Source organism: Aethina tumida, chromosome 3 (assembly GCF_024364675.1).
Source record: "Aethina tumida isolate Nest 87 chromosome 3, icAetTumi1.1, whole genome shotgun sequence".
NCBI lineage: Eukaryota > Metazoa > Arthropoda > Insecta > Coleoptera > Nitidulidae > Aethina > Aethina tumida.
In genome coordinates this window covers 32,687,136-32,708,657 of record NC_065437.1, presented here as the reverse complement: position 1 = coordinate 32,708,657, position 21,522 = coordinate 32,687,136, and the positions used below count along the sequence as shown (strand labels likewise).

Sequence of the window (21,522 nt, the reverse complement as noted above, 5' to 3'; positions counted from 1 at the left end):
CAACGCCATGCGAATCGATCTAAAACCGTGCAAACTCACACACACTCACACATACACACACGTATGCAAAGTGTGGATGCAATCCATTAGGTGCACTTTAAACTGCAATCTAAGTGAATGGCAAATTACTGCAACTTTCAGAGGGACAAATGGAATACTGCGGGTGCGACACTAAACTTCTAGATTATGCGGCTACGCCTCCATGAAATAATTATGTTTCATTGGTTTCCGCGATTCGATTCATTATTTATTATTTTGTTTCTCGGTGTAAGTGTAAGAGATAAAGTTTCTGCTGATTTCACACAAAAATGATCATTCAGTAACTAAAATAAAATTCTCAACCAATTAATACAAAAACAAATATTTTTATTTATTATTATTATATTATTATTTAAGTTCTACTAACTAAAGCAAAAAATATAAATTTTTCCAAAAAAATAAAAAAGTATTTGTTTCCCTGGTTTCTACCATTCGATTCATCATTTATATTTGTCTAGATGTAGACATATATGATAAAACTTTTAAGAAGTTAAATACCCTGCCGTCTTGACATAAAAATAATAATTGGTATATTGAAATACATATTAATTTCAATTCATTTCAAGAATTTACATCCAATTAATACAATACCAAGTATGTTTTAATCATTAAATAAATTCCACTAATTTTTAATTTATATCTAATTAAATTAAATTCTTTGATAACACAAAGCAAATTGGCATCCAGGGTGAAAACTGTGAGTAATTTTTACTGGATTACTTGAATATCTTGATAACTCGAACTAAATATTCCGATGATACTTGTTTTATGCTCGAAGGGCATTCCCTGTCGGCAATAATCTAAGATCATTTATTGATTGACTAAAATAATGCTGAAAACTCCTATATACATTTTACTAAGGGCTTTTTCAATTAAATGTCTTAAAGATAACTTTTAAAATGGTAAGAAGTAAACCAATGTACGAACATATCGGCAAAGATGTTCTGGAAAATCCTTTCCACAAATAACTTTTTTGCATTAAAATAAAAACTTTACATAATATAATACATAATAATAATATTGATTGTATGATGTATTACACATTTTATAGGTTCCAAAATATTATGCCAAATGTGCAGATAAACAAAAAAAAGTTAGTTTTCACTATTCGATTCATTATTTATGTTTGTTTAAGTGTAATCGTACATAGTGTGAGTTTTAAAAAAATTACAGACGTATTGATATGAAAATAGTGGTTCATAAACATTTAGTTTCATTTCAATATATCAGTAGTTTAGAGTTTTCCATGATACGATTCATTACTTATGTTTGTCTATGTTTAATTGTAGATGATAGCTTATTTAAAAAGTTAGAGTTATTGTTGTAATCTCATGATCATTGAAATGAAGGGTATTTTCTAGATAAATTAAAAAACAGATTTTTTACAGACTAACACTTTTAAGATATTAATGTTATTGTTGTATTCATATAAAAATAATCAATCTTAAATTGAAATATTTATTTTAATACAATTTACCGACTTAAGTAAAACAACAAATAGAATTATTTTCAGATAAACAAGAAAGTGTTTACTTAAAAAAATCCAATAAATGCCTCTTATTTGATTTGAGATTATTTTTTCTCGTACCGTTGATGTATCAAAAAAAATTGTAATAAATTAACAATATACGTGTGTATCGAAAGGTTAATTTAAAAAATAAACCGTTTTAAACTCATAATATTGACGTTAGGAAGTATTCTGGGAGAGAGCATCGTCGGCTGCACACGACGCAAATTTAGACGAACCGTGCCGGTTAACTTAATGAAAATGGGAAATTTAACGAAACGTTACATTTGTGGTCGTTGTTTTGTTCCTGTCATATTACATTCCTCCATGTGACGACGCTTTCATACACGGCACGGATGATGTGCACAGTAATATGTTAATTAATATGTCATTTATTTAAACTGCGCCACACATTTTGTATAAACTAACTATTTGCAGCTGCGAGTTCATGTTAAATAAATTTCCATTGAAATTACAACAGACACACCGCCACGCGAATTTCAGACTCAGACTTAAACAATTTGATTTTCATTCAGGCCGGGAAAATGTTACCGTAAGCTGTATATGCTAATCGCATTTTGCCTGTGTTCTCCATATAATGTAATAATTGAATTGGGAATTTCTGACAAACCGTGTAACGAGATTTTGCATTATAATCGAAATCTATTTTACATGTTTTAATATCTATGTGAAATGTTATTCGATAACCTCTCAAAAATCGTATTCGCAGCTACAATACAATTTAAAAATTTACAAAATTCAATAATGGGTAAAATTAGAGCAAGCAACTGATTCCATTTAATTTACTTTTTAATCTGAATTTGAATATTGTAATTTAGGCAACAAGGAATTTGTCCCCGGTTAACCTGAAAATTAATTTCGCGAATGCAAATGGTGCAAGTTGCGAGAACAAATGTTGATTTATGAAAAAGAAACCAGAAATTTCATTATGGCGACAGTCTTTACGGACGGCGGTCGTATTTGACTTTCGCTTTTACTTGCTAATAGGATAAGTTATTTTAAGATTCCCCGTTTTATCAAAACGAAAAGTTATCCGCAAATGCGTCTTGTTTTTGCCTTTGAAATTACTTAATTTTAATCCCGAACGAAGTAAGTTACACTTCATAATCGCCTGGTTATTTGGACATAAATTTCATAAATAAATTTTTTGCTAAATCAACATTGCGTATTATTCTTTTAATTATCAATTTCAAACATTAAATTAAACTGGGTAATTGGAAACACAGTTTGAAGAGTTTGCAATGAAAAATTAATTTCCTATCATTCTGTCTGTACATTGCATCAAATCATGGTTGAAAAATAGTACCATTAAAAACAAATTCCGCATTTTTTTTAAAGTCGGTAATTGTTATTTAACAAACAAACACAGTTTTCCAAACATCATGGTTTAATTAACGGAAATTTTTATTGGGAGTGCATTTAGCACAATATCTGAGCACCGTTTGCAGCTTTTTGGTCGATTGAAACCGTCCATAAATTTCGAACTCCGTAAATATATAAATTGTGGGATGTCCTACGGACAAACAAGTTTTCAATTTACGATTACAGCGGACACCATTAAGGTTAGTTATGGATCAAGAAAGAAAAAGTTATAATTAAAAACTTCAATTGAACAAAAAATTTAATCCGTCGATTTAATCACAAATTAAACGCATTTAGTTATTCAAATATATGAAATGAAATATAATATTTTAATGAAGAACACATTTTAATTAATTTAATATCCTCAATTTGGAACGGATTATGGTAAATAAACAATTTGACATTTAAGTGAATTATGATATTATTTTAATTCGGTCGAATTTTAGCGCCCATCCGGTCGTATTAACCATATTTAACAACGTTAATTCATTCAAAATAAATGGGATCAAAACGGGCACGTCGAAACTGAGAGGTTTGATTGACTGCAAATATCCGGTTATTAAAACCGCGTCTATCGGTTACCGAAAATGGTCATTTGCATATCCGGCATCAGAAATCAGCCCGAAACACCCCCCGGTTTAATTAAAGAACCAATCGGCCGGCCACAAAATGAAAACGTTATTGCCGGCAAATACACACTATCGAAATTAATTTCGGTTTCTCGGGCCCGATACGATTTGCGATTCAAATTTGGTGCCATTGAATCTCTGTGACGGGGACGCTACCATCTCTAAATGGCACGAATACGACACATGTTACAAGTGTGATTGAGCAGAACGACAAAGCCACGTTACATCTAACCGGCTTCGGAAAAGTTATATTTTCTAGTCTATGTCGATTGCCCAACTTCAATAAAAATTTAAATAAACGAGGATTTGGATTTAATAGTGTAAATGCGTTTCACATAAAATTAAAATTAATTCGTGATTAAGTTTACAAGTTTAATTACTGTTAACAATAAATAAGTATTACCTCGCACAGATAATGCACATCTAAGACTACCTAGAATGTAGTGTGGTTCCCCAGAATATAAATATCACAAGTGTACTCCAACTATTCGTTGATTAATTTCTAACTACAGTACTCATGACTTCAAAAAAAATGCCTGTGTTTATTCCTTCGAAGAAGAAGGACCTGTTGACGCTACAACTGGAGTGGTTGGACGGCGGCTGTGACTCTGATGTAGAAAAACCACAAACGGCCTTAGATATCAATGAGCAAATATTTGGTAAGCAAAATCCTCCACTACGAAGAAGTACTCGTTTGAAAAAAGTCTCAATAAAATGTAGTTGTTGCACTCAAGAAATACTAGCAAAACCTCAACAAACATATATAGAGGATTCAATAAAGGACGTCAACGACTTGATCAAAATTTTAAGTGATTAGGCAGGATTGTACGAAGAGAGACGTGATTGTTACGATGTACTTTATTTAAGTCAGATGAATATGGCTGTAACTGTGTTAAAATAAAACATAGAAACTATCATCATAGTATTTATAAGTAATCCCGACAATCCCTTCACGTAATCCGGATGCAAATACGAATCGTGAAGTTAACAAAAATACACAAAACTGTTTATGTTTGCGGTGCACGCAAACGATGTATAAATTTTTCGTTACGGCTTCGACGAAACTTTATGATTGCCGAATTAAGTGTCGCACGTTGGGAACAAGAGCATCTGCCCTTGCTTAATCCTCCGGCACCATATAAAGGCAAAGTAGCATGACACATAAAATTCAACGCCGTAAATTCGTAGTCCGCGATTTCAACGACTGGCTCCCCCATCGTCTTATCAATTACACGCATTATTGATTAAAACGAATCACCGTCGTTGGAAATTGAACAACCTTTTCGGGTCCACGGGTCTTAATCTTGTACCCACTTTGAATTAAACGAACTATGACGTACAGTTTGATGGGCATAAATCTGTTTTATGGGCCGGATGGGATCTGCATCAGGTGCACCAATTTCCACCGGAACTCCTTTAAGTGTCCTCTTCTCAAGAGTTCAACATGCAAGGATCCAATTAAAGTTGAGCTTGCCAGGTTCATAATGTAATTACTTCAAATAACTGTTATTTGTTACAGGTTAAGGGACCGTAATTGAATGAGGAAACCGCAGATTTGTTCTGGGCGTTGGCTAAACGAGGAAATGCAAAACGAAGATACGCGTCAAAAAACAGGATTAACCTTATTAATTTTAACAAAAGTACATTTTCGACTGACGAAAGAAACGGTTGCAACCGAATAGCTTCTCAATTACACAGCAACACACCCAATTTAGCCGGTTTCGCATGCAAAATTTTGCGGTAGAGAATTGCAGTTTCGGCCCCAAAAACGGGCGAGATAGAGCGAAGCGAAGAGCAGAATAATTCGGACCCGTGTTTCTGACGATTCTACAACGGGGTCCAATATTGTGACTGGGTAAATAGATGCGGTTGTATAGTCGATTGCTGAAAGTGTGTGTAGTTTAAATGCACTACGTGCCTGCAATTTGCGATTTCCCTCGACCGACAACCATGCTATCAAAAATATTCTGGCAGGGTATTGCAGGAATATTTAAAAATAACATCTCTAAATTAAAAGATCTAACCAAAAACTAGATAGTGTGTGATGTAACAGATACTTCTCGAACGTTTATGTTATTTTTTGAGCTTCTTCTACCTTAAATGAAATTTCATCATTTGTACCTGGATTATCATAAAAACAACATAAAAAGTTTATACACGAAATGTAATTGCAAATTAAGATTTATTGTCTCATGTAAATGATTTTATAAATTTCGCCCTCTTGAAGCTGAAAGTTCTCTTTTTTTCATACAGGGAACATTTAGTAAATGTCCAAGATTACATTTTTTATTAATTTCGCAGACTTGTCTGTAAGATGTGTTTGAAGATATTGAAATGTAAAATATCAAACATTTTGAGGAAACTAATTAAAAATTGTACAAAAAAGTTAAACGTTATTAGCAGACCCAAAAGTTTTGAAGAAACTATTTGAAATTTTGAAAAACTCCAGGATTTTATTGATATTCTAAATTTTACTCATTTTTAAGAGGATGAAGTTTTTTCTTAACTTTAACTAATAAAAATATATTAAAAGTTTTAGCAAATATACAATATAAGAAACTTCAGATATAAAATTAATCTGAAAGCATGTGCCAAAAAATAATTCTTTTGAAAGCTTATAAATCCTGTCTTTTGTATTTTCAATCTAGGCCTTGTTACAAGTAAGTATGTGAACGGTAACAAAAGTATTCACAGTCTGCGAGGTATTTGCAACGTTTGGCTGGCGGGGTCCTAATTCAAAAGACGGAATAATTCCCCCGCCGAACCTTACAAACATCAACTGTGTGACGATTGGAACTGGGGACAAACACACACAATGGGTCCGTTAAGTGGAAAATATATTTTTTCAATTCGTGCGCGATGACGTTATCAATCTAAAATTGGTATAAATTTCCTCCGCAAAGTGGCGGAGTTCGATAACCGGCATGTGTGATGTGAATGGCGAACGAGCAAAGTGTAGAGTGGGTTTTTTTGTACTGCTAAATTTCCGCTGCACTTTTTATTCGACTTTCGGGCGGCGCTTTTTATTCATCTCGTCGTAAATCTGATAGTTTAATATCCAGTTGATGCCCGGAATAAATAAGCAGCCGATAAACTCCAGAGTTTCGCGGTGCGAACCGAATGATGTTAACATCAGTCATGTTACGTTACACACATATTCGACAAAAAAGAAAAATTTAAATGATGATAATCCTACGGAATCGATCATGATTTTTGATGAAAGAGTCAGTTTTATTAGGTAATATCAACAAAAATTTTATTGGATGTGGTTTTCAAAGTAGCTAAGGTTGCAGAAATAAAAAGCACCAAATCCGCTTATATTTTATCAGCGACGAATTGAAATGTTCCTTATGATACATCAAAGAATTTCCACAATTTAAATAAGAAACGCCGCTTAATAATAACATGCACCGAAATGTTTCGTTCCACGTACTGGATTATGCGATTTTATGAAGTTATATGGAATATAAAGCAGGCCGTATGTAAAACTGTCACGTTATAAGTTCAAATTTATAGAACAAGTGTAACTGGATAACTTTTCATGCACAAGAATCCCAATGCTAGATTAAATTAGATGCCAAAAGTTAAATGGACCCGCACGGATGGAACATGGGCACGGAACAACTCCATACAAATTATATAAAATATACTGTATTAATCCGCGTTGGCCTACTGGAATTTACTGCTGAAATGCGCCAAAAACTTGCCAGTTACTATCTGCGAGAAATTTGTATATGCTCCCAGTCAAAAGCAGGAAATTACCCCACGAGAAAGTTCATGATAACGAAAACAATTTAATTATGAAATTTTAATTGTTTGATCAATCTTTGTTGCAACTTAAATCAACTTGTTAGTAATTCTAAAAATAGAAAAATAATTGGATTGAGAAAATATTAATAATAATAATAAAGCAAAAAATTGCAGTTGATAGAATTTATGGGATAGCAATGCACGGTAAGTGCCAAGTCAGTTTTGAGCGGAGGCCCCAGCGGACGCAGTCGAAATAACAGACCAATTTCCAAACACCAAATCAACTCGGATCCGGCCTTTTTTGCGCAAACCGTTAGTAGTGAACTTTTTCCGCAACTCCATAAGAAGTTGGCCCGTCGGGAATCGATAGCCCTTGTAGAGTGCGCCGGTATAGGTTAAAAGCCATTGTGTGCGAATCGACACCGAGAAACTCTTGTCGGCTTCCGAATGGGAAAGCAAAAAATTGTCGCTTTTGAGTCCGTTTAATTAACTCAAGTATTCCTTTCTTTTACTCGTACACATAACATCATATGAATTCATTGAACAATTTTAAGTTCATAATGAATATAATGGAAGAATTACAAAATTAGTTTAATCCATTATTAACACTGGGTCATAAAATTTAGCTTATATAATTCTATCAAATTGATTATGCTTTATATTAAGTAATCTGTTCGATATTTATATGGCACCTATTGTTATAATTCTACATAATTAGGTAGTGCTAAAATAATTAAGTTAAAATTCCTATCTTCCAAATAAGATCAATAGCAAATAAAGTATCAGCAAAATGTCTCGGCAAAACAACATTTCCGGTCAAAGTACTTTTTCAGCTTGATCCAAACCTATTAAAATGGTCCGGAATCCCTGTAAGTCAATTCCACTTTATTCTTAAATAACAAATTTAGTAGATGGACAGTCGTTACCCTTCCTGACCTTTGGGTTAGGCTGATTCAGCAGTTGACTTACTTCATTTAAAGACACACCATTTCGATGTTTGTTCGAAAGGAAAAGTATACGCAAGGGTTACAATAATACTTGCCGTAGAGTTTTATTTATTTATCTTTATGCGCTTTCGAATAAAAGAAAGTGTACTTTGGAAGTTGTTAAAGCATAAACAAAGTGGTAAAATTAATTTAAAAACTAACTTGGCCATTATTCGAGTTGGTGATAAATTGGAACCAGACCATACTAATTTATTTGGAAAACCTAATAAAGAGCTTCTTAATTGGTCGTTGCTAGACAAAAATAGTGGTATAACTAACAGTGTTCATTACCTGGTGATTAAAAGTATTATATGTATTAATCTTGAAGGCAATAAATCATCTACACTAGTTCGGTTTGTAATATACCGTATAATTATTCACATCATTAAGAATATATTTACATGGCAGGCAACTATTATTGTTATCTGACTGAAACAAATTACTTATGTTGCTACCGATAATTGAATGTAAAATTTTTGGATTAATAATAAAATTGTATTCAACAATTTCAATTTTCACGTTATTGTTAACAATAAAGCCCAAATCGTGAAATCCATATATGGTTCACGTAAACGTAACATAGGTGGAGATGAAGAAAAAAATAAAACCCTTCTTAAAATTAATCTTTAGCCTCTGGGAATAGGTTTTTGCGTCACTCATCTACTTATACCACGCTTATGAAAGTATAAATGTTAAAGGCATCCTCTTATTTTTATTTGGCGTGTTTTACTAGATATCCGAATGGGGATTTAAGAACAGTTTTTATTTCTTCCTTAAGTAAGCCGTATATTTCGCCTCCAGTTTGGTTTTCGCGATGGAAATAAAATATAGATCACAATGGGGGTAATTCGTTTATTCCTAACTACTATAAATATCCTTTTTCGCCTTTTTAATACATGTTTTACGGCCCTAAATCACAAACCTTTAGGCCAGAATGTTTTACCACGCGTTTTATTTTGCTACTTCATAAAATATATTTCCACTGCTGTGTCGGCTTGAATTTTAATTGAAATTTTTCTCCACACTCTCCTGCCCTTTGACTATCAATAAATTAAGCCGCACACTGCAACTAAATAAATAATGCCGTAATTCGTAAATAAATATTCCTGAATCGTGCCAGTCGAGACAAAAAATTAACCGTTCAAAGCAAAAATTTGCACAGAATTTGAATTTAAATGGCCAATAATGTGACACGTAAACGTCTTGAATACGAGAAATTAGAACGCAGTCTCGAAAACTGCAAGTCTCTGAAAATGTCCACAGATGGAAATCTGTTGCCGTTTATGGAAACGTAACACATATGCATCCTTGAATTGGTCCTAATTTAGTTGCACCATAAACAATTGAGTCGTGCATAGTTTTGTGATCCGCCGAATCACGTACACACAGTCGCAACAGACTTCCTGGGTCGCGGCAACAGAATAAGCATCCCAAATTATGATTGCAGAACTCCGCAACAGTTCGCCACGTTCCTGCATGTGCACGGCCAGGTCCCACCCCGGCATGGCGGAAGGAAATCTTTATCTAGATTTTGTATAAATATGTAAATGGCCCGGTATTAACATGCTCTTTGCCAAATGAAAACTTCTCATTGCTGCGCGTCGCGTCGAAAAATTTACAACCTTATAAAATTAGATGTGGAATTATAAAAAGTTCCTACAACGTCGTAAAGCGTTGCTGTTTATTGCGGGGTGACATTAATATATGATGCTGTCGACTCAATGTATGTCCAAACAAAACCATGTGTTGTAGTTTTTATTGGAAATGTATTTTAATTTTTGGCCTAATCGTTTCGGTATTTGGTTGGAAGAAGAAACAGAATTTTAAATAGAGTAAGTAAATATTTCCAATTATTTAATAAATATAATTTAATAATATTAAAAGGATGATTACATTTAAAAGTCACTCTTTACTCCCATATTGTCTCGAAGTTTTATAAAAGCTCAGGTTTATTAAGTCGTGACTGTCTACTGGGTAAATTAATTTATTGCTGAGGGAATGGTGTATATTTATTTATCACATGTCAAAACAGATCTAAATAGGAGAATATAACTTTTATTATGACCATCTTTACATCTGTCGTTTATGGTTTAACTACGTATAGTGCGATAAAATTTAGGTTTACATCATCAAGGGTTATTGGTAATAAATCTTATCTAGATAAAACGGACTGGTCTATATTGTCCCGTAGAATTACTTCCTTTAGTGTAATAAACACACTATTAGATTAACATAATGATTTTTTATTTTTTTCCTTTTTATTGAATCATGACATATTTTATACTAGAAGTTAATTTTACATACCTCTGACTTTCCTTTTGAAACACAAGCGCCTACATTTGATGGCTCCAAATTCAGTGCATCTCTCTGAAAACAAAAAACAAATGGTTAGTAAGAAACATAACATGATGATTAATTTAATCGTACGTTCAATTTATGTCTGGTAATATTGTGAATACTATTCCTACAATACTGAATACTAATCATACAATATAATTTGTAAACTAATATTTGCTTGAAACAATAGTCACAATAATTACTTGTCAAATGTCCACTTGGATATTGATATATAAAATAATTGCCTCAATACACGGGTTTACAATGAATTTGTGTCGAAGATTGATGATGTATTTTCAAAACTTTTATTACTGTATTGTACATTTGTACATTTATAATACCAATTCATTCACAGCTGGTTATACGATTGTTAGGAAAATAAATTACAAGTAATTTCTTTACCAAATTGGACCAGAGTTTTATTTACACCAATTCTCAAGACTTACAATTTGTTAAATTGTACTTTTTTTAATTCATTCTACCCTTCTAATTTTATTTTAACAACATTTTTATTGTTTCGGAACATGCCATAAAACCCCAGGTTGTCGGACGGTAAGAAAATTCAACAAACACTACCTTCCACTAACCCCTTAATTAAAATTATCCACTTCGACAGTAAAAAAGGCGAGTGGACTAGATGCAAAGATAAAATAGCTCGGCGTTCAACTTAAATAAATTAAACCGGTCGGTTGTTTGGGTGTCTTGGATCCTAATTAATAAAATTCACCCCTCGTTGTTCTACCAGCCAACCCCGACGAATTCGATGCGACCATGATTACAAACTCCACAAATCATACTCTATTTATATCCGGTGTCCCGTTAAACATCGCCCCCTACTAGACGCAGTTAACCTGTGTGTTGTCTAATTATAAGAAGGGACACTTTTAATTTAAAATTCAAATCGTTGGCATGTGTCGCAAGGAATGCAAATGACCCTGGTGCGGGGCCTAATTTAAAAGCCAGTTTAATGGGTACGGGCGCTCTCTAACACGGTTAATCAGTCCGGATTTTGCCGGGAAAGATGTATTGTTTCCGATAGTTACCGGGACAGTTTTAAAAGAATGAGCACTCTATCTTTCAAGCATCCGAATGCAACGTGCTAATCAATGTTATTGATAGTTATTCTCGGTTGGATTTTCACTTTGAACCGAATCGTTTATTTAGAAGACGGAAAAACTAGATTGAAATTAAAAGTTAAATATATTTTTATATCGTCTAACTGGATAATAGCTTGACTGATTACAGACATTAATAATCGTAACAAACATCACACAAATATTTGTTGGCAATAAATTTCAGTCGTCCACGGTGGACTTGGCGGCGGGGAAAATTTCGCTAAATTTGCCGATTTGTTGAGTTAATTAGGGAGTAAACAATGAAAAACCCTCGGGTTTACAAATTTCCATACGCTGCGTAGGAAACAACATGTGATTCGTGGTGCCTCGGGCGGTCTAAATGGCTGATTAATTTGTACAGCATTGTTATACTTTAAATCATCAATTGGGTGTTTTTTTGATTTTCAGTCGAATAAATATGTATGTAAATCAACAACCTGTTGAAAATTTACATTCTACGTTAGTACGATTTTTCATTTCTATTCTGTATCCAAATCTAAACAGTTCCGTTTGTGTTCACACAAATATAAATCAGTTATTGAAATAGTGGAAAAAGGTCCTTTTGTCCCGGCTTTTTATTGACAAAAATTCCAATGCAGGGTGTTCTGGCGAGAAAAACACACGCAGGATTTTAACCGGATTCGCGACGAAACAAATGAACACGGGTGGCTCTAACCGGGGGTGAGTTGGTGCTCCGTTCCGGTCGTTATCGGACGCGGGACCCGGAGCGCCACCGACTCAAAGAGCAATTGCCTGCAATTGTAGGCGCGAATGACAGGCCGACGTACGTAAATTCAACGTGTCTCGAACTAATTAAAGTAGTTAATTCCGCTTCCGGAACAAATGATGCCCATTACTCGTCTCTCTCGGTCGGGTCCTGGGGGCCCACCCGGTAGCAGCGAGACGGTCCCTGGGGTCGGTACCGACGCCGGTTCTCCCGTTTCGATGTCGCCTACGTCGGGAAGAGTGCACAGACGTCCCCGGCCGGAAAAATGTCTGAGATACGGCCACAAAGAGAGATATATTTGAATAATGCCGCTACGTGTTTCCCGCCTCGTAATGCATAAATACTTTCGGTATTATTTCCATGTTTATTACTGTACTTATGCGCCGGATGTATTTATGGAGCCGTAAAAAGTTGCTCTACGCAAAAACCCAAAGGTAAAAAAAAGATAAAAAACTAAAATTTAATGTAACCACTGCGAAGGGGAAACATTTTACTACGTGGGCGTTCACAAAAACATCCTCAACTACGAAATTGCAATTAGTATTTTAAAGTCTTCTCCCTGGGAATTCCGGAGGCAACATGGCGGAGTTCTTTTCTTATTAGAATCGTAAAACCGCTTTAAATAATTTAAACAATAACAGTAGGACTGACTGTAAATAACGGGTAATATCTGCGTAACGAGAATTCGGGACAGTCGTTAAAATTCAATCCTGACATCCCCCCGTTCTTATAAGTGCAATTTCCACGAAAATTGCTGTGGAATTTATGTTTTGTAACAGTTTAGTAATAACCCCCGGTTTTAAAATAAAAGCAAAGCGCTAAAAGTCATTACCTCAGGCCCATTTCTTTGCCCACTCACTTTCGCCATTACTGGCGTCACCGGAAACGTTCAGGTATTAGCAAACAGAATTCACGGTCATTAATGTCAACCGAAATAAACTAATTCAATAAATTATTTCTTAGCAGACTAAACATAAATAACAATGACAAGTATAAAATTATTACAATATAAAAATACGACTTCAATGATCAGTAACAACTGGTACTAACAAGTATAATAGAACTAGGTTCGTAAATAAATAATTTAAAAGACCATTTATTTTAAATATACCATTAACATAACATTTGGATGCCATGCACTCCTTATTTCGACTTAATAAAAATAGCAATGTCAGAAAGTTAACATTTACATGTTTTCGCCATTCGAAAGGGCCATGGTTCTTAATACAAATAACCCCTAGATCTTGGCCCCATCGCTGCATTTTTTACAAAAATGACGCCGACATAACAATAAAATTCGCGGGGTGATAACTTTTGTATGTCAACTATATGCTGATGGGATGTTTTTTATTCAGAACAGGCGCACTAAAAGGAGCAACAACAGAACTGCTAAAAATTTTAAGTTCAACCACCACGTCTATAAATATAAATTCAACCGCAGACGTAAAATATTTTTTACCGGTTACTCAAACGCTTGCAACTGTGGATGTGCAACAAAATATTAACCAAGTTAATTATGTTGTTGTATAAAATTGTAAATAATTCATGTTGATGTATAACACTCTCTCGGATAAATCACGAATTTTTTATAGGAAACGTCCAAATAACTACAAGTACTAAGTGTCCTGAATTGTTACGATAATTTATAAATTGACATAAATGTCCGGTGTTCATGTTTTTTAAATGTTGATTGCTGCAAACTGCATTTTGATATTTTCGTATGTATCTAATATATCTACCATAACTTGTATTTAATATTTGAAATTTTTTTGATTAACGATAAAAATTTTCTACTGAAACTTTCTGCTTAATATGAGACATTTAGTTTTCCTGAAAATTTTGAGATATATTTCAAATAAAATATGAATTTGCTTACAAAATTCAAAAATATATATTTATTTTGTATTTCAGTTAAGATGCAATGATATTTCTGGGAAATTGTTGTGAAAAATGAAAAGTAATATAAAGTGAGTAACTGATAATTTATTATAATTACATACTTAAATATTATATTCAATAAGATATGTCAAGATTTTCAAATATTTTATTTGGCATTTTTGAAACAAAAAATAAATAAATAAAAAAGTTATTACACATTTTTGAGATGTCAATTTGAGATATTTCAAAAATTGTAACAGAGGCAAGCTTTTAACAATCAACGAATTAAAAAAAGTGCTTTGAACACTTAGTCACTTTTATTTTATCTGGTTAGGAAATGCTTATAACAGCCAAATAGAATCATTTTGAGACATCCTGTATTTTATATAAAAAACTGCTTAATATTCCATAAAAGATTTATTATCGTTTTACGAGTAAAAGTCTATTTAAAAATACAGGAATTTCACTCGGCGAGATTGTGTTTTTTTTATTGGGTCGTAAAGGAAGGGTTGTTAGCCAAGTTTTAACTTTGAAATTTGTCTTAAAGAGATATTCCTTTGGGCAAGTAATTTCTTAAAATTGCCGTACAAGGCCGTTCCGTAATTGCGGAGTCTAATTAAAAAAAGTTGTCGTCTCATAAAGAATATTGTACTGGTTAGTTTTAACTACCGAGGGAAAATGGGCCTTTGTAAACGAACCCAAGTGAACTGTTCAACTAAAATATTCTTAATAACTTCTTTAAACAGTATCACCTAAATGAACTATAAAACTATTAATTAATTTGCCAAACGTTTGTTGTAGTTAATATTTGCATTATTTAAGTTTATTAACAATTGTAATAGTATATTTATGTTAATGTCTTAATCAATTTGGAACAATGAAACGATCATTGCATTGTATGTTGATTATAATCACATCGGTAACTGTAACTGAATAGCTATAAATTGAACGTTAGCGATGCAGTTTATCATGAAAGTTGCGAATAAGCATTCCATATTAGGATAAATGATATTTGCAAACAGTGCGAGCCACCCCCTGTTTACATTACGAAAATTTACAAAGCGGGTGGATCTGCAACGGTCAGCGAATCGCCAGACTTATGTATATTTCGACAACAAAATTACAAAGCGCTTACAAATATGAATCATTCACACTGTTAAATAACATTTTATTGTCATGGTCACTTTCGATTTTTATTATCGGACATCACAGCCAACATAAAGTATAAAAAAGCACTATTAAAACGCTGACGGTGCTATATTCAAATAACTGACATAACCGGCGCGGGTGTTGTTCGCCGCAAAACGTTAATTTTTTAATACTTTTCCGACAAAATACTGGTATTTTTTTAGCACCACTAAATTCCTATTTGGTCGTTTCATTGCGGATTGATGTTCATCGTTTCGACGCTTTTGCGGGCCGGGTTGATGGCTTATTTTGTGCATTTTTGTATCGGACAAATAATCCAAACGATAAAAACTTTTTTTTGTCCCGGTGATGTATTAGAATTAGACCCTAACGAAAGATTAACCCGTCCTTGTTGTTATGTTTGTTTACTAAAGGGGATATGGAATTTTGGGTGACCTTTTACTGTTGTAAATTGTATTTCCATTAAATTTTTTATTACGTAAAAAAATAATAAAAAAATGTTTTATGGTTTAAGTATTTAAACTCATTTTTTTCTGAAACGTTGTTGGTTTTGAGATTTCTAAACCTATGTTTAGGCTAATTTGTTTCTTGTCGAATTCTACTTAGATAAACAGTGACAACTTTCTATGCAGGCTTTTTTGCATAATTAACTAAAAAAATATATGTTCTTCAAATGACGAGAAAATTTTTTTATTTCAAAATGGAAATAGTTGACTTTGCCTTTAAAATGACGAAGAACATAAATTTTTCCAAAAAAGTCTAATTTGTGAGATATTAACTCAAATATAATGTTATTTTCTCTAAATTTATCTTAAATATTATTATATATATGATATAATGATGGTATTTCTAAATTTAACGTAAATATCGTTATATCTTAGAAAAAGACAATTTAATACATTTTGAATAAATTATTTTTTTTTTCTAGATATTCTGAAGTATAATTTAATTATGGTTCGAAATAATAACGTTGTGTATTAATTATATCTACATTTATAAAAAATAAATAAATATTTAAAAAAGTTTCTTTAATTTTTATACTAAATTTACTTTTTAGTATATTACTTTCGTTAATGTTTCTAATTATTTAATTTAAATATACATTAAATTTTAAGAAAAAAGGTTAAAATCAGTGAATCAATTAAGAAATCAAAAATTCTAATAAAGAAAAAAAAATACAACAATCATGCTTTAAATGCTCATTTCTAAAAAAAATTTGTTTGTAGGTTTTTACCCTTTGTGAAGAAAATAAATTAAATAAATAAAAACGTTTGTATTGTTGAAATTTGCCAATTGGCAGTTTTCATAGACGTTTAAGAAATGGTTAGATATATCAAAATTGAATACCTTACGTTTAAAAGAAAATTCAATCTTCGAACATTTCAGTCACTTCGTACATTTTAACTTTGAATTACTTATATTATTATATTATATTACTTTAGTTAATATTCTAATTAATATAATTAATTATTTAATTTAAATGTTAGTGTAGTTCTATAAAAAAAATTAAAATAAATCATCGGAGTCAATTAAGAGAACAAACAATCTCTTGAAATCATTTATATTTGGTGCTTAAAAACGTTTAAAGTATTTATTAAACCACCCCAGTTATGTAAGAAAAAATTACAATGGAGAGAGTTAAAAACATACTTTACAAGTTCATCTTTAAAAACAAGCTTGTTCTTAACCCCGCTCGCTTAACACTAACTTCAAATGATGTTTTATGTTATTTAGAAATATGTCTGCAGGATATTTTACCGTTTTCGAAAAAAGAAAATTTAATAAAGAAAAATTTAACATACTTTTTTTAAATCTGCCAATTCTCAGTTTCTGTAGATGTTTGGAAAACGGTCAGATATACCAAAATGGTATTTATGGTATTCAACGTATTCAAAAGATTGATCTTTGGACACTTAAGTTAGTTTTTCTCTATCTGGCCTAGGAATACACATAACAGTCAAAATCAATCAATTTGGGACGTACAAATAATTTTTAATAATATTAGTTATTAATTAAATCTTAATTTTTATCAAAAGTTTAAAGTGTTAAATCATCGAAATCAATTAAGAGGGCAAATAATCTGTCGAAATCATTTATATTTAGTGCGTAATAAAGTTTCAAGTATTTATTAAAGCACCCCAGTTATGTAAGGAAAAATTACGACGGAGAGAGTTAAAAACGTACTTTAAAAGCTCATCTCTAAAAACGAGCTTGTTCCTAAGGTTAATACAACCCCGTTTGCTTAACACTAACTACAAAAGTTTCACCCGTAATTGTAAAAGTTGCCTACAAATTTGTATGTAGCCGGAGCCATTACAACAATGTTTCGCACTTTTGGGGTGAAAGTTTACGTTAGTTACTAAATAATGCAGACTTGAACGCGTGATGTATATCAACCGTAATGGAAAGGAATTCTTTCCCGGTGGAAAATCAAACCGAAAAACAAATTACTTCACTGCCGCCTGACGTTTGGGCGCCCCCTCACCTCCACGACCCTCTCCATCACCCTTCGCCCGCCACTGTTTTGCACGAGAAGTTCTTAAAGTGCTGCATAAAAAATGGCACTATTTGTTAAAGAAAACGTTTTTATTGCTAATCATTTGCGGTGACTCAGCATTACACCCTTTTTGCATATGTCTATTTGTCAAAACGTCCCCCTTTTTTAAAAGTGTAGAACTAGGACATGTAATTTCAGATGAGCGAGTACTTCACTTGTTCGTATTAGCGGAGGGATGCTGGGTATAGGGATTGAAAAATAAAAAAGTGTCGAATGTATGCAAAATTACAAATAATCGAAATTTACACATCATTTTAATGCCAACACCGAACGTGAATTTTCCAAACTCAAATTGTTATTCCGTGCATGTGTAAATTTGCCACTTTTAATTATGCATACAGTTTTATTTATTATTTATAATTTAAGTAAATTGTAATTTCGACAGTACCGAACAAATATTTTTGATGTGCTTAATTTTACATGAATTGGCGAATTATTTATTAATAATTCAAAATATAAAAAACGTATATTGAATATTTATTAATGTTTTCAATTTTTTCCCAAATATTAATATTGATTGGATATTGTTTACAGACTGAAAATCGTTATTATAATTCTTTTCTTCGCAGTAATTATGAAGAGCACGTTTTTTGTGTGGGGTCTGTCTATTTCACGCCATTTTATAACACTTTCTCAAAAGTTTGGCGAAGTTCGCGAAGAGAAACGATATAATTTTACACATAGCAACTTTAAGGCTCGCAATTCATCTGGTGTATTAAAGATGCTTTTAGCATACATAACCATTCATTTTAAAATCTGAATCTCTACAGTTTTCACCCCACCGGCAGACGGCAGCAGACTTAATGAATAAGAAGACAAGGGAAGGATTCGAAATAAAGGGATTATTATAACATGGAAACGAACTTCCCGTCAAACTTTTCTAAATAGTTTTAAAAAGTTTTCACTAGTGAGCACATTCGTTTTTGTCCTTTTCCATCTTAATTCCAAAATGATAAACTTCGTAGCGTTTAACATTTTCCAGACGTGAGACAAGGCAATAATTATAAAGTTATTTAGAATAATATGGATTCAAATTTCGAGCTACGGCAACTTAATTAAAGACTTCGGGAAGAATGTTAAAAACTTAATCGTGCCCGGAGAACGAACGTAGCGGAAAAATTTTAGGATCATATTAAAACGCAATAAAAATTAAACAACTCATTTTTTGTTAATGGTCTTCTTTTACAATTTACACTTACCAGTGATTTTTGGATTACACCTGACGATTTAATTTAATCGAACTTTTCGTTGCAGTAATGGATTTACGTAACAAATGCATTTAAATTAAAGATTAGTGCAACGAATTGGTGTCAACTCATTATAAATGAATTTGCTCTGGACGGTTTCCAATAAATTGCCGGCGACGATTATTGGAAACCACGATCATTAATATCTTTTTGCTATTACGTTGTTTAAATTGGGTATAAATTTTGTACATGGCCGACTCCCGGACTTTATTTGACATACTTTCTTTAAAGAAGCACTTAAATGTGCTGATGTGAATATTTCCTAGGGAAAAACTGTAAAATAAATCAGCAGTGTGTTGTACGAGTAGATTGCAGTCAAACGATATGTACTTACCTAAAAGGCGGCCTGGATAAGAGAAACTTATTGCATCATGTCACCATCAAAGATTGGACATTTTTTATTTTCGCTCTCGAGCTCACGAGTTTACCTTGGCAAATGTCGGCTTCATTGGGGGCGTAATTTTTCTTTATTTCACGGCATTAGCGCAATTTTCGACGTGCGCTCCAAACGAACCGAATTTTTAACGCTCGTCAGGTTGACGTAAACAAAAATCGTCGACCCACTTCAGATGTCTGCAACCCTGAATTTCTTATGGGCCTTCAGCATAAATTGCATGAAAATACATTTTTAAAATATTAAACTTCGCTTGATAAAATCTTGATTTTCCTCCGAATATTCTAACGTCTTAGATCAAACAAATAAACTAGAAATCATTGTTAAAATATATATTAATATTTTGTTTTAATTAATATTTGCAATTCATGCTATTAAATGAATAAATTGGTAAAGAGATTGAATCAACCATTCAATTATTGATAATTCGGGATAATTGAAGTAGGAGATACTGTTATGAGGTAGTGTGCTAAAATAGAATGATTTATGGGTCAATAACGGTATGGGAGGTCGATCGCAAATTACAGTTAGCATCCCTAGGTGGGCCATTAAATAATAAAACCGTGATATCGCAATGAATCCGCCGATATTTGAAATGTACCAGCGATACAGCCGTTTAATAGTCTACTAAATGTTTTCCGTCTACAATTTTGCTTGTGGCGCGATGAGACTACAAAATTAAATGATATTTTTACAGGATTTAAAGGGTAAAAGAAAAACAAAATAATTGATGTTACGGAGCACGTAACCCACCTCGATGATTAGAAACACGGCGCGGGGGGAAATTCAAACGGCAAACTGATTCGGTATTCCGTGTGCCTCCGACTCGGAAACTGATTTTCAAAACAAACTGACTACTATCCAATGGCTGAAATCGAAACTAAAACACCCGACTTCTACTTTTAGTCTTTTCCAATTTCGCCGACGGCAAACTTGCTCCGGTCGGACCGGAAGAAATTAGAAGGAATTTAAGAAATTTAATCAAAGGTTTCGAATTCGACGGCGAGTCGATCCTCGAGTTATGTTTGATTCTCACATTAGAATCGCAGTTAACTTTATTTGTGAGGTTTTGCACCATGCGCAAAGTACATACAAAATAAATTTCGACGTACAAAGACTAGCTAATGAAATTTAAAATCGGCGTTCCAGTGCAGAAAGTTTTTTAAACTTTTTAGTAAAGTTTTATTGACTGATTTCGTAATTAATAAAATAAAGTTAAGTGATATTAATATTATATTATTATTATTATTTAATATTATTTATTTTTTTAATTTAATTAGCAATATTTAGAACATTTTATTAATTTTTTTCATTTATCAATTTTATATTTAATTTAGAGAAGTGCATATTTATTATAATAAATAGTAAAATAATATTATGTATAATTTTAAATTTTATTTAGTGTTAAATTTATACATATCACCATATAATTAGAACTGTTTCTTTATGAATCTTTAAAACTTGAATGATCAATTATCAATTTTATACATAATGTAATGTTCAGGATAATATATTTTTAAAATGATTTATTGATGTTTGCTGATCATGAATGTGGATATTTATCATAATAATAACATTTATTAACATTTAATACATTTTTATAATACAGAAATTATTTTGTAAAATAACATAATTCAGGTAAATATTACCAAATAGAAATGCTCTGGATAGTATATTTTTAACATGAATATTACGTTGTTGAAAACGAGTATGTTTATTATAATAAATAGTAAAATAATATTATTTTAAATTTTAATTTAATAATGATTAGTTGGAGTGCCAAAGTTTTGTCAATTACTTAATCCAGATAAATGATTGGATAAT

The 21,522-nt window shown here is 32.3% G+C and overlaps 1 protein-coding gene across 1 annotated transcript in view; it reads right to left on the bottom strand.

Annotated features, from left to right (window-relative positions):
* Nucleotides 1–21,522, bottom strand: part of LOC109594953 (semaphorin-2A) — a 171,685-nt gene that overhangs the window by 16,004 nt on the left and 134,159 nt on the right. The window contains exon 4 of the mRNA XM_020010223.2: nt 10,599–10,661. Within this exon, the coding sequence (XP_019865782.1) occupies nt 10,599–10,661 (63 nt within the window). The remainder of the gene's footprint in view (nt 1–10,598; nt 10,662–21,522) is intronic.